This window comes from Monocercomonoides exilis (genome assembly GCF_001643675.1).
Source record: "Monocercomonoides exilis strain PA203 chromosome Unknown scaffold69-233226, whole genome shotgun sequence".
In the NCBI taxonomy this organism is placed as follows: Eukaryota; Preaxostyla; order Oxymonadida; family Polymastigidae; genus Monocercomonoides; species Monocercomonoides exilis.
Genome location: NW_027150614.1, coordinates 102488 through 116566, shown reverse-complemented (window position 1 = coordinate 116566; position 14079 = coordinate 102488). Strand labels below are relative to the sequence as shown.

The window sequence follows — 14079 nt, the reverse complement described above, 5'->3', positions numbered from 1 at the left end:
TTTGATGTTATAATACTCATGAATGAAAAACTATATTCAAGAATTTGAACAAAATAATTGATTACATATGTTTTTAAAAGATTTTATATTACCTGCAATTTCAACATCAAAAGGCTTGAAATCAAAAACTCAAAATGATATTTATCATTTTTTGAATCAAATGACGAATCACGTTTTTTGTCTATGTTATTTTCTATTTTTCTTTTTGCTCATCTTTTTTTTTCCTCTTTTAGACATTGTAAGGAGAAGTTATTGTTAAAAAGTTTATATCGCTCGAAAACGGTGAGAATTGGCCGATGAACTATATTTCTGATCCTGATGTGAATGCTGTGTTTTTCTTATCGGAAAAGCTACCGATAGACGTTTTGGGGTATCTGAAAAAGCTCCTCGATGTTGATCCTTCGCAGCAGTCTTCGCTTCGCTCCGCACATTTATAATTATTTTTTTTCCTCATCTTCTTCTTCAACTGGAGCAGCACGCCGATCAACTTCGCCATTCCGGATGCGGAGAAGCGAAGAGAAGAAGGCAGCAGAAGACGATAAGCCATCATCAGCAACTGCGATTGAACCTTCGGATGCCTCTGCGGTGGCGGCGTCAAACTCGTCGGCTGGAGCGATGGACGACTTCTAGAGGTGGCTGGGGTGTATGAAAATCACAGATATTCGTTACTGAGGGAGCAACAGACGCTGTGGGGATATGCTGTGGCTCGGCGGAAAGTGCTGTATGGGTGTGTTGTGTGTGCCTACGATGTTGCGCTTTTGGCGATGCTTTCTGTTCCGCTGGTGGAGCTGCTTCCGTTGCTTGCAGCATCGGTGGGCACGAAATCGGGAAACAAGCGGATCTTTGCAGCGGCAGACGTGAATGCGTTCCCGTCGATCTACGATCTGTTTTACCCGTCGCTGCAGATATGGAGATCACAACAGTCGAGGCTTGTGGTGGTGAAGTGATGGAGAGAGAGGATGAAGTGTGAGAAGAAGGGGAGATTGTGGAGAAGGGGCTGTCGGCAGCGGGGCTGAGGATGGAGCATGTGGTTCTGTCACCAGCAGAGATTGCGCTGGCAGTTCTGGAGGATCGAGAAGAGATGAGGAAGTAGGAGAAGAAGGAGGAGGAAACAGAGACAGAGACGGAGAAGGAGATGAAGTTTCAGGAGTTCAACAAAATGTTGCTGAAGATCCGAGGCAAGGAGCGGATATTGAAGCGGACGAGCGTTCTAGTGGAGCTGTTGGACGAGAAAGACAAGATCATTTGGATGCAGCAGAGGAAGATTCTGGAGCTGAGTGAAAAATACAACACAAAGGTGAAGGAAGTAAAGGATCTGCAGGAGCAGCTGGTGGCCATAAAGGAGAAGGTAGAGTTGACTGATGTGGGGATTGAGAAGGTTAAGAAGCAGCAGAAGCAGCAGAGTGGGGTGGTGAGTGTGGATGACAAGCGGAAACTGATGTATCGGTGGTAACGCTTGCCACGCCTTCTTAGTTGGCCTCAGCGGAAAGAGGGATGATTCCGTTTTCTTCTTTGTTGATTCTGCCTTCTGGGTTTTGTGAAAAGCGTTATGAGAAGCTTGCAGCAATCATCAAAAAATGCAGCATTGCAAAGCTATTACCAAACTTGAATTGGAAGGTAGGTGAAGTGAAAGTTGGGAGTGGGATGAGTGTTGTGGGAAGCAGATAACGGTGGGTGGAAAGAATTTTGGCTGCGGTGGAAGTGAGGGATCGAGATCTGGGATCAGAAAAAGAAATGAAAAGAATGGCGTTGACGAAAGTGCAGGAAAAGAAGAAACACATGCAGAAGGCGCTGTTCAATAGATAACCGAGAAGCTGCAGACGATGTTTGCACAATTGAAGAAGGAGCAGAAGAAAATGAATGCGATGATTGAAGAGACTGTGCAACGACGGGCTGAACAGGCAAAGGAGTTGGAAGAGCAGGTGGAGTTGTCGAACTTTAGTGGGAGAAGGGAAAAAGCGGCAGAGGAAATAGGAGCAGGAACTGGACCTTTGCTGATGGGGTTGATGGAGATGTTGCGGCTTGTGTGAACAGTGTCAATGTCGATGGTGTAAGTGGAGTACGAAATGGCGCATGCGCTTCGGATTCAGTCCACAAGACAGTGGCCTGCACCAATGCAGCGGTTGAAGATGATAATGAAGGAATGGCTTCAGCTATTGCTGGTGCGGAAGCTATCGATAATCAGTGGAGTAAATAGGGACAAGATAGCGGCAGACCAGGGTGGGGCAGTCTTTGGTTGGAGCGGGTGTGTAGAGTCAAATGTTTGAGGGCTTTGTGTATATATGGCTGCAGGAGAAGCATTTAGAGCAAAAGAAGAGTGAAGCAGTGTCGTGTGCGATGATACGTGGTGGGGAGCTGTTCCGGAAGAACTTTACAGAGATGAAGCCGTTTGGGGAATTTGTGAGGGAGGAGTTAATTTAATGTGAATTTTTGTTTTTGTTACAGCTGGAAGGTGATTGAAGGGGTGTCAGAGAAGAGATAAAAGTGATTTTTCGTAATTTGAGGGAATAAAGTCGGAGAAGAGGTGTGCAGATGCATCAATGCTTCTGGTGTTTCTACTGAACAACTTCTGGGCAGAAACAGCTTCCGGATATTTGCGTTGAAGCTGACCGGAGAGAGCCTCTATCGCAGTCTTGGAAATATGAGATTGTTAAGACGATGAGATGGTGCTGGACAACTGGGAATGGGAGCTTTATACATTATCGAAGGAAGCGGGGGTAGGAATTGGGCCAAAGTAACGAGTTGAGACTGTGCAGTTAGCGGTGGAAATTTGAGAAGGGTGCAGGCGCTGTTCCAGTTGGTGCGGCTGCTGGAAGGGATGGTGGGGCTGCAGCTGCGGAGGTTGTGCAGTCGATGGCAATGAAAAAAGAAGGGGAGCGTGTGCTTGTAGATAGATAATGAGGGATGAAGCTACACAAGGCAATGACATTGAAGATGGAGAAAAAGTCATATTTCGCAATAATTCATCATCATCTGTTTCTTCAGCGCTTTGAAAACAAATTCTGAATGGAAAATGATGGAGATAAACAATGTGCTCCAATCTTTTGGCGGATATTGGATGTGATCAATCATCAAATTTTCAAAACAATATTTTCATCAGCGTTTTCATCTCGTCGTAACCTTTTTCTTTTCCTTATTCTTCCTCTTCAATCTCATTTTTCTTATCTCATTCAATTCCTTTCAAACAATATTTTGAAAGAAAAATTTTCTTATAAACATTGGGAAATATTGTCTTCTATCAATTTATTTTCCATTAAAAAGAAGGAAATGGAGGAGAAGAAGAAGGAGAAGAAGAAGATGAAGAAGAATGTGAAATGGACGAACTATTGCAGAGAGGCAAAGGTTTTGCTGTCCCAGCATGTGATTATAAGCAGGGCGAGGAAGGCGGAATATATGACATTTCAGGAAAATAAGATGAAGAAAGGGAAAGAAGAAGCGAAGACGAAAGAGAAGGAGATGAAGAAGGAGGAGGAGATGAAGAAGGGGAAGAAGAAGGTTCGAGAACAGAATGGAGAAGAGGAAGAGGAGGAGAAGTGGTGCACCGTCCATTGATGGGTCTGTTGCTGGCAGTGCATTTTTCTTCGATGTGCCATCGTCTGAGCAACTGTTGTTGTTAGCGTAACTGTTGTTTGTGATTGAAGAAGAAGAGGAAGAAGAGGGAAAGAAAATGAAGAAGAAGAGGAAGATGAAGAAATTCCCACTACAAATTTTACTCTCCAATTGAATCTCCGATAGGCAGAAATGCCACAGTTTCAAATGTTTCTCTGAGAGAAGGTAAAAAGGCAGAAATATTCAGAGGAAAAGGTTTTGATTGAACTGTTTCTTTCTTTTGAAAGAGAGAAGAAGAAGAAAATGAGGAAGAGGAAGAAGAAAATGGGGTCAGTGAGGAGTCGAGCAAAAAAGAGCGGAGTAAATGAGGTAAATTGTTGCGATGGAAATATTAGACTTCGATTTATGAAAAGATCTTCTTATTTGCCTTCTTTTATCCTCCAAAAATGTTGTTCAATCATCTTTACCATTTTCATTCTCTTTCGCATTCTTTCTCCTGCATTTCAGTGCCTCAAAACTAGTTGGCTTTCAATGTATTTCTATTCACCAACTGCATTTCTTTCAAGAACTTTCTTCCAACACTAAATTCTGCCCTGGAATATCTTCATTGGAAATTCTCCTTTCTATTTGTTCCTTCTTTCTTGCCAATCAACTTCTGTTGGGCATCTCCTCTTCATTGCTCTGTTTTAATATCGACCTCCTTCTCTCTTTGTCTTCTATCCCTTTTCTTCCTTCCTTTCTTCTTTCTCTTCCTCAAACTTTTTGATGTTGCTGTCTCGAAAGATTCTCACTCATCCCTCTTCTTCCTATTTTTCTTGTTTCTCTTTTTCTTCCTTTAACAACACACTCCAAAAATGAAGAATTCAAAAGGAAAGAGATTCAATCAGTCAGAAAATCGAGATTCTTCATAGACGGAAAAGTGAATTTCGCAATAATGTCATTCAAAAGACGAACAATGGAGAAAGCACAGATGAAATGCAAAAACATTTACCAGAAAGTGAATTCGACATTGATTGTTCAGAAACCAATGATGTTGAGAAAGAGGAATTAAGAATTAATGCATGTGCATGATGATAGAAACAGAAATTGCAACCAAAGTGATCGTGATAAATGTGAAGATGTTGTCAGAATAAGCCCTCATGGTGAAGATGATGACGACAATTGTTTTCTTAGAATCGTTGCTGATGAAAAGCAAGATTTTGATCTGTGATCTCATACCCCATCACCTTCATCTTTGTCTGCTTCTTCTCTTTCGCCAGCATATTCTTCCTAATCCAATCATTCCTCCAACGCAATCGTAAAAAGGCCTTCTTCTTCTTTTTATTATTATACCTTTTCAGCAGAATTCCTTCTTCCGCACAAGCAGAGTTCTGCTAACTCTTTCCTTTCGTCTGCTTATCGTAGTCATTTCATCAACATTGCAATGAATTCTTTTTGTTTGTATATTGTTCTGTTTTAGTCCATTTGCAAAAAGGATGATTTGCTCTCTTCCTCCTCGTCTTCTTCTTTTTCGTTTGCCAAAAGTGTTGAATGCGAAGAAAGTTTTGTATTTCTGTTTATTTCATCAATCTTTTCTTCTTGTGAACAAGGATCTGCTCCATTTATTTCACTCCATCTCCAACTCTTCCATTTTCATTCAAATTGTTTTCTCTCTCTTTCTCTCTCCCATTCTCTCTCTCTCTCTCTTCTTCATTCCTCTTTCACCCGTATTATCAAATAGAGAAGAAGTTAAAAACTGCTCACAAGCTTTCCTTCCAAACACGATGATCCACCAGCGGTGCTCCATTTGCATTTTCTCTTCTTTCCCTTCTTTCTGCTTCTTCTTCATCGCGTTCTCTTTCTCTTTCGTTTCTTTTCTTTCACGCAAATGTAGATCTCATCAACCGACGAAAACCACTCATGATTGTTCTGTTGTTTCGGCTGAGCTCTCCCATGTCATCCTCGCTCAAAATTACCCTTGTCCTTATTTTCCTCTTTCCATTGCCAGTCTTCCTCATCATCCTTTCATCTCGGTTGATTCATGAGAAATTCCTCCATAATTCGTTGAATAGAAGTCAATTTTCGTGGAAGCACAATGCAAAAGCATTGCATTCATTTATCACGCTTTTATTCTTGTCTCACAAAGAATGCATGAAAAGGCGAAGAAAAGCAAATGAATTACTTCTGAAAAGAGGTTAAAACATTCAATGAAAAATTCTCCTTTTGACTTTTTCATCATTCTTCAATATTTCCCGTTCCGCGGATAAAGAAAATACGTTTGTTGTATTTTGATTTTGATAAAGTGTTTAATCTCAAAGAAGATGAAGGGGAAAATGTTGATAAACATTTTTGTGCTTTCTTTGATGAAGAAGAAGATGATGATGGGAGAATGAGAAAGTGGAGAGAAGGAAAATCAGAATGAGGTCTTTCATGTGAGTTGGCTGGCATGTTGCGGAGAATTAGAATAAAAGGTGTTTCTTGAATATGAAGAAGGCGAATAACGATAACAGTGAAAGAAAGAAATTGATTTCAGGCGATGTGGATGAGAAATGAGAAATGAATAACAATGTTAGAAGATGAATGGCATAAAGAAGTGTCTGAAAAGTGTAATTGAAATGATCTGATTGATGGGGAAGAAGAAGATAATGATGATGCAAATACCATCTGGTAGTCAATCTCCACTATCTGCTTCAAATGTTCCGCTACTGAATTTAATTCCAATTAAATTGCAAATAATAAAGTGGATGTTACAGAACGTGCAGATGAATTTCAAGATAAAAATATGAAAAGGAAGAGGAAGAAGAGGAAGAAGAGGAAGAAGAGGAAGAAGAGGAAGAAGAGGAAGAAGAGGAAGAAGAGGAAGAAGAGGAAGAAGAGGAAGAAGAGGAAGAAGAGGAAGAAGAGGAAGAAGAGGAAGAAGAGGAAGGGGCATTTCTGATGGCAATCTTTCTTTCCTTTCGGCTGACATTGACGGATCATTGGAGAACATGCCTGTCTTCTCCAAGAAACTTTCCAAATTAGTTGCAATCCTTTGTTATTTCATTCATTGGAATGAGGAAGCATTCATATATGATTTCTGAAAAGCATCTTCAAATGCTTCATTTTTTTCGAACAATGCTCAAAAGGACAGCTTTTGATAGAAAATTCCTAATATGTGCTTTGGCTGTGCAAAAACAGAAGGCAAAAGATGAACCAGAAAATAATATCCAAAAAAGATGGATGATTGCAAAGCATAAGGAAGGAAAGAAGACACTGTGAATGAAATACTCTGTTCTGTTTATGTGTCTTATGGTGAAGTCGAATTGAGTGTACAGAAGCTGGATTTGCTTCTGGTTATAAACTCAGTAAATGTAGCTGCATCAGTTGCACTGAAGTATCGATATCGCATTTGGCTGGTTGTAAATAAGAATATTCTATAATGAATTTTCTGCTGCAATTAGAGGAGTCGTTGAATTGCACACTGTTTTTTAAAATTCTGAAAGATGCTCTGCCATTGAGCATGACAGTAAATTGATTGAATGATCAGATGAGATAATGTTGGTGCAGATGAATATTCGATATATAAATTACCAGAATGATTTCTGTTGCTTGAACCGAAAGTGGGGTATTGATCCTTTTGTTAGGATTTATTTTTTTGCCTTCTCCGCCTGTGAGAACAGAGATGACGAACAAAATTAAAATATATCTCCAAATTGTTTATTATTTGGCATCCAATTCAAAGTGCTCGGAGATATTTTGTAACTGTGTTTGTTGGCTAAAAAATTCATTTCTTCGTCTTCTTCGATTTCCGTTTTCAATCTTCCACCATTGTCTTTCTGTGCTGTTCATTCAAATCCTATTTTTATTATCTCTATCTCTTTCTGCCTTTCTGCCTTTCTTTCTAAGTGAACTTTCATCATATTTTCTTTTTTCTTCAGAGTCATCTAATCCCTGGGGTTTTCAACATTCTGAATAAAAATAAAATAATCACTTCAAAAAAATAATATATCAACAAACCTTCTTAACATTCTTATAAGCAGTTTTCTGTTTTTTTTTTTCGTTAGAATCCGTTTTCCTCCAACAAGTATTAATTATTCCTTCCATTTTCAAGTGGTTCATCATATGATTCGCAAATAATCCTTTCCAGAAGTAATTTCTCCATCAAATGCATCGATTTCTTGTTCTTCTTGGGGGAAATGTGAAATTTATGATTTCCTTTCAATTCCACTCTCATTATCCATCAAAACAGATTGTTTTTCTTCAAAAAATAATATCTCCTATTTCCTTCCCAATCCCTTTATCATCCACACTTTCCATATGAATTTGCTCACCCAACTCGATGCTCATCCTTCATAATGAGATATCCAATTTTTATTCATTTTTGTTTATTTTCATCCTCAGTGCTGATGGAAACACAAAAATTGCTCACACAAAAAACAAAAATATGAAAGAACAAACAAATTTCTGATTGTGTTCACACGGCTTTTGTCCAACGAAAGCTTCTTTAAAAGCATAATCATTTATAAATTTCCAAAAGCGAACTGTAAGGGAATGGTTGTTTGATGTGTTTTGAAACATTACTTAAAATATTGAGCATGATCATGGAAAATGTAAACTTGCTTAAAAAAAACGTTTTTCCAATCTTAAAAAATAATATATTTTTTCTTTTCATTCGTTTTAAAATTTTGGTTTAAAAAAATTAAAAAAGTTTTGTTATTATAGTGAATAAATTAAAAATATAATAATAATTTGTGCAGCAAACTATTCTTTCTTATTATTCATAAAACCAACTGTATCAAATAAGCATTAAATAGATGAATTGCACAATTTTTGTGTAATTGTGAAATTTTTGAAAAAATTTGAAATTCGTATATGTTATTTTGAAATAATCAAGTAATTTTGAAATTTTTCAGAAAAATTGAAAATAAGGTAGTTATTTTAAGTTTCACCAACAAATTTCAAGTTTAATTGAATTGTGGGAAGATCTGTATTTTTCTCCTAAAAATTGTGGCACTCAAAAATAGTTGTTAATTTATCTCATCTATTTATAGAATATTTTATGAATAATTTTCTGAACATTCACCAACAAATTATGCGATATAAATCATTTTTCGTATTTTTGTGATAACCGAAAAGAAAAAATAACAATATTTTTTGTTTAATACGATTATTGAAATGTTTCCATGAACAATAAATGATTGTTATTATACAAAACATTTCAAATTTACAATTTTAAATGTTCAAGAATTGCTGAATTGCACTTTCCTTAAAAAACATCAAAAATAAATGAAGAGAGCAAAAAAGAAATCAAAAATGTTTCAAATATTGATTTTATGCGCAATAATGAATATTTCCTGGAGAAAAAAAATGTTCCTGTTGCTTGTAAAATAAGGCAAAAAAACCGAAAAAGAAAATCAAGTTAGATTTTGATAAAGCATATTCATAATACAACTTTATATTCAATATTAACACTATTCAAAGCTTTTTGCAAATCTTATTGTTTCTTCGTTTTCCTCATATTCTTCTTCTCAATGTATTTTAACTTTTTATCTTCAAAATTATTTTGATCCATTTCTCTTGTTAATTACAATGTAAATTTCATCGCCTCCTTTCTGCCTTCCAAAAAAATACATCAAAGCCTAATCCTCTGTTCTGCTTCCACTTGAATAACTTCACAAACTCCATTCTATTAAAAATAACTGTTTCAAAAGAAGATTCCATCTGAAGAATCTCTTCCCATCCCCCACCACTGCATCGTTTTCTTCTCTCCATTTCCTCCAAAATATCAACGCCTCTCCGCCACGCATCCTCCATCTCTTCCACAAACGATGCAAAATCTATTTCACTTCATTTTCCATCGTCCTCTTTCAAATAAAATAAAAAATAAACAAATCTCCATATTTTGCCTCTCTTTGGTGCAAGACACCCTCTCATCGTCAGCACCTCATCTCGATCCATCCCTGTCGCGAACCATCTCCACACCCTCACTGCAAAGTGTTGCGCCTGATGTTCCTTCTTCTCATCTTCCTACGCTTCCGCCTCCAACACTTGCCCTGCAAATGCCTGGCGCGGCCAAACTGTCCTTTCAATAAAAAATAAAAAAAGATAACAAAATCTCTCTCACTTTTTTTTCTTCAATCCCACTTCTCTTTCTTATCAAACATAAGCCCACAAATACTCTCCCTCCAGCTCCACCTCATATGCATCCTCTCTCTCCCTACATTTGAAAAAAAAAACAATCCCTTTTCCATTTCTTCTCCATTTCCAATCCATCTCTCATCCTCCCCTCCGATAAGCATATTCCATTCGCTTCACGCATTTTCCACTCCTCCATTCCCTCCTCAAACCACCTCCTTCACAACAAATTCCTTTTCTCAAATAATAAACGCAACTCCAACTCCTTCCAACTCACAAAAATCAAAAAAACAACCCCTCCAAACCTCATCCATATCCATCCCCCGCACATCCGTTTTGCCTCTTAAACACACAAAAATGCCTCTTTCTCTCCCCTCTAAAAAAACATTCTTTTATAGTTCCATTCTCCTTTAAAACCCTGACTCCTCCAAACTCTCAACTCCATCACCCCACACCATCAATCTATTCTTTTATTATCACATTGTTTCCATGTACCCATTCAGCCACGACACATCGAGTTGTGCCCCTTTTCTTTTGTTGCTCTTATTCGTTATGGAACATGATCAAGCAATGTCAAATGCTCAGAAACTTTCAACGGGGTCAGATTCCGAAGCTAAAACAAAAACAGGTTGACCAAGTGAAATATTTCCAGTGAAAAGGTTGGGTATTACAAAAACGATATCTGTTTGATGGAAGATGAAATTGTGCGTTTTGATTGATGGAATGCTGGGGAGCAACAATATTTTCGATGGAAATGCAGAATTTTTAATGTATGTATTTTACATTGTTCTATTGATTGCAAAGACATTATTATATGAATTTTCTCCAAAGTCGTGATTCAGACGATTAATATTTAAAATCAATAAATTCTAAGCAGAGGAGAACAGCGAAGAAGAGAGACAAACATTTCCTTTCATATATATCAGAGCCTGAATGTATTTTGTTACAAATATTCATATTACTTATTTTGGACTAAACATGCTCAATGGATAGAAATATGATGAAAATGAGTTTTGCTTGAATAAAGAGCAAATGGATGTGGAAAAATGGTGGCATCAGAAAATTATTTTTTATCAATGATGATTATGAGGCAATGTCCGAAGAATTGTTTTGAATGGATATTTTGCAAGAAATAAAAAAGAAGAGAAGAAAAAATATAAAGAAAGAGGAAATAATGCTGTTCCTGAAGCTTGAAGACAAATGAAGGGAAACAGCTGTTTTTATTGTTGCAAAAACTTTGAGAAATTGCAGAAAAGACGCTGTGCTGTTGAAATACATCAATGAGATCTTTTTTTTTTTAAAAATTTCTTTGTCAAATTTTTTTTTAAAGAAATCCCGCAAAAAAATATTTGAAATTGTATTGAATATCGTTTATTGTGATTTTATCCCAATTGTTTATCAAAAAACAGTAGTGAAAAAAGGTTTTATTTGAATTATCTTTAATAATCACAAAAAAATATCTTTTATTAGTCTTTTCAATTTATTTTAATTTAAAAAACATAAGCGTATTTTTCGATAAAATGTTTTGAAAACTTCATGTATAAACATAATATATTTTTTCACAGAAAAAACTTGTCCACCTGAGTTATTGCAAAATTCCCCAAAAAATTCAAAATTTCCATAGACAATTTCAAAATTATTGGGTAATTTCAAGATAACCCAAAATTTTTGAAATTTTTTTTTATTTCACAATTCATCAAATATTCACAAATAAATAAGCATATTTCGAATTTCGCTATTCCAAGTTTCTCTTTTGAATGCATTTTTTACAGAAAAAATAACCATAACACAACTCTTTTTCGATGTGTTCAAGATGCAATTTCGAAAAAAAAATTTTTATAAATATATTATTTGTTGGTTATTTTCGAATGGGCAAGTCACAACTTTAAGTAACATTCAGAAACTCGTTTTTTTTCGGATTTTTTGTGATAGAATGATTTAACATCAAAAAATAAAACATTCTAGGGGTGAATTTTCCATTTTAAGAATACTTTTTTTCGATAAAAAAAATCAAATTTTCGAAAATATTATGGTTATGATCAAACAAATATCTAATAATTTAAATAAAAATCAACTTTTTAAAAGAATTATTTTCATAAATTTTATATAATTCTTAGCTTTCTTTTTTTATTATATAAAAAGAAAATAACATAAGTTCTCAATTCATTTTTATATTTATTTTTTTCTCATTTCATCTTGTGCAATTATTGAAACACACGTTTTTTGTGTGTGAAAAAGTGATTTATAGATTAAAACCCTAACCCTATTAATAAAAATATGTACAAAAATAAAACGCAAACCTTTAAACCTAATATTTCGATTCGAAGGAAAACCCTAAAGCAGAACGAAACCCAAGAAGTTCATTTTCACTACACCATTTATTATTCAATATTGTTAAACTAATTATTCGAAATTAATAAACTTATTATTCGAAATTAGTAAACTTCTTATTCAAAATTAATAAAATTCGGTATTTTTTATAAAAAAATTTTTTGATATAATATGATCACTGGCCGATTGTCAGAAAGTGATTAAAAAGTTTTGTTTTTTCATTATTCTTAAAAAGGATGAAAATTGAACCTTAATTTTTATTATATGTGAATAAATTAGAAAAATTTTGATATTTCAGAAAAAAAATTATCATCCTTGAAATCGAATAATTTTCAAATGAATTCACCTCACATCGATAAATATTGCAAAATTCAATCAAGAAAAGTTATTCGCATCAGTTTTTCAAACAAAATACTAATATTTTTCGGAACTGAATAAATCTGCAAATACACTTTAGAAAATCTTTAATTGTTTTTTATTGTTCATCTGAGTAAATTTAAATTTCAAGAACTTTATTTGATTGAATTTTGCAATATTTATCGATGTGAGGTGAATTCATTTGAAAATTATTCGATTTCAAGGATGATAATTTTTTTTCTGAAATATCAAAATTTTTCTAATTTATTCACATATAATAAAAATTAAGGTTCAATTTTCATCCTTTTTAAGAATAATGAAAAAACAAAACTTTTTAATCACTTTCTGACAATCGGCCAGTGATCATATTATATCAAAAAATTTTTTTATAAAAAATACCGAATTTTATTAATTTTGAATAAGAAGTTTACTAATTTCGAATAATAAGTTTATTAATTTCGAATAATTAGTTTAACAATATTGAATAATAAATGGTGTAGTGAAAATGAACTTCTTGGGTTTCGTTCTGCTTTAGGGTTTTCCTTCGAATCGAAATATTAGGTTTAAAGGTTTGCGTTTTATTTTTGTACATATTTTTATTAATAGGGTTAGGGTTTTAATCTATAAATCACTTTTTCACACACAAAAAACGTGTGTTTCAATAATTGCACAAGATGAAATGAGAAAAAAATAAATATAAAAATGAATTGAGAACTTATGTTATTTTCTTTTTATATAATAAAAAAAGAAAGCTAAGAATTATATAAAATTTATGAAAATAATTCTTTTAAAAAGTTGATTTTTATTTAAATTATTAGATATTTGTTTGATCATAACCATAATATTTTCGAAAATTTGATTTTTTTTATCGAAAAAAAGTATTCTTAAAATGGAAAATTCACCCCTAGAATGTTTTATTTTTTGATGTTAAATCATTCTATCACAAAAAATCCGAAAAAAAACGAGTTTCTGAATGTTACTTAAAGTTGTGACTTGCCTTCGAATGCTTATATGTGGATAAATCATTTAGGATAATGAAAAAAATATAATCATAATCAAATAACAAAAAAATTGTTTCAACCAATTATTTTAAATATATTTATGATCGCTTATTTGCTCGGGATGTATGAAAGGAAAGCATTGCAAAAACTTAAATTTTTATTGTTTTTTGGAAGGTATAGATTATTAGTTTATTATATTTTAATATTTTTAAAGAACAATTGAAGAGATTGAAGCATGCTCCGAAAAAAGATCAAAAAAGAATTATTCTGGATCTTATTGAAGCTGCAAATGATATTTCGAAAATATATTTTGAAGAATCAATGAATAATTATTGCTTTAAAATTATTTTCGACTTTATGAAGAAAAACAATGGATTAAATCAACTTTTGCTTCCATTCCTCAAGCATGTAGGAAAACTTGCAATTTTTTATAGAACTTCATTTAGTAAAGTTTATATTGACATACTGCATAACTTATTTTTGGCTGTTTGGAAAAACTTTGGTGATTTTTTGGGAATTTCAAAAAATCTTGGGTTGCAAGAAAAAGCGGCTCTTCTGTTAGAAACGATGATATTACTATATGGCCCTGGATTTTTTGTGCAAGATCAATCTCAATTTAATGCAATGATGAATGTTCTTAAAATGGAAATACAGCTGTCATGCGAAAGTGAACTTGAGAAAGAAAGGCTCGAAGATGCTTTATTATCATTGCGCGTTGCAGAATTTGATTGTATGAACTTCAATAACA

The 14079-nt window shown here is 34.2% G+C and overlaps 3 protein-coding genes across 3 annotated transcripts; all 3 read left to right on the top strand.

Moving 5' to 3' along the window:
- Window positions 1-390: 390 nt before the first annotated feature.
- Window positions 391-947, top strand: MONOS_11902 (uncharacterized protein; the record flags this gene model as incomplete). The annotated part of the gene is made up of 2 exons (XM_067864477.1): window positions 391-602; window positions 659-947. 2 exons carry the CDS (start codon window positions 391-393, stop codon window positions 945-947), a joined length of 501 nt encoding a protein of 166 aa, XP_067718910.1.
- Window positions 948-1159: 212 nt separating this feature from the next.
- On the top strand, window positions 1160-1453 carry MONOS_11901 (uncharacterized protein; the record flags this gene model as incomplete). The annotated part of the gene is made up of 1 exon (XM_067864476.1): window positions 1160-1453. One exon carries the CDS (start codon window positions 1160-1162, stop codon window positions 1451-1453), a length of 294 nt encoding a protein of 97 aa, XP_067718909.1.
- Window positions 1454-1823: 370 nt separating this feature from the next.
- On the top strand, window positions 1824-2482 carry MONOS_11900 (uncharacterized protein; the record flags this gene model as incomplete). The annotated part of the gene is made up of 3 exons (XM_067864475.1): window positions 1824-2024; window positions 2293-2387; window positions 2446-2482. The coding sequence occupies 3 exons, from the start codon at window positions 1824-1826 to the stop codon at window positions 2480-2482; spliced, it is 333 nt and encodes a 110-aa protein (XP_067718908.1).
- Between the last annotated feature and the right edge of the window lie 11597 nt (window positions 2483-14079).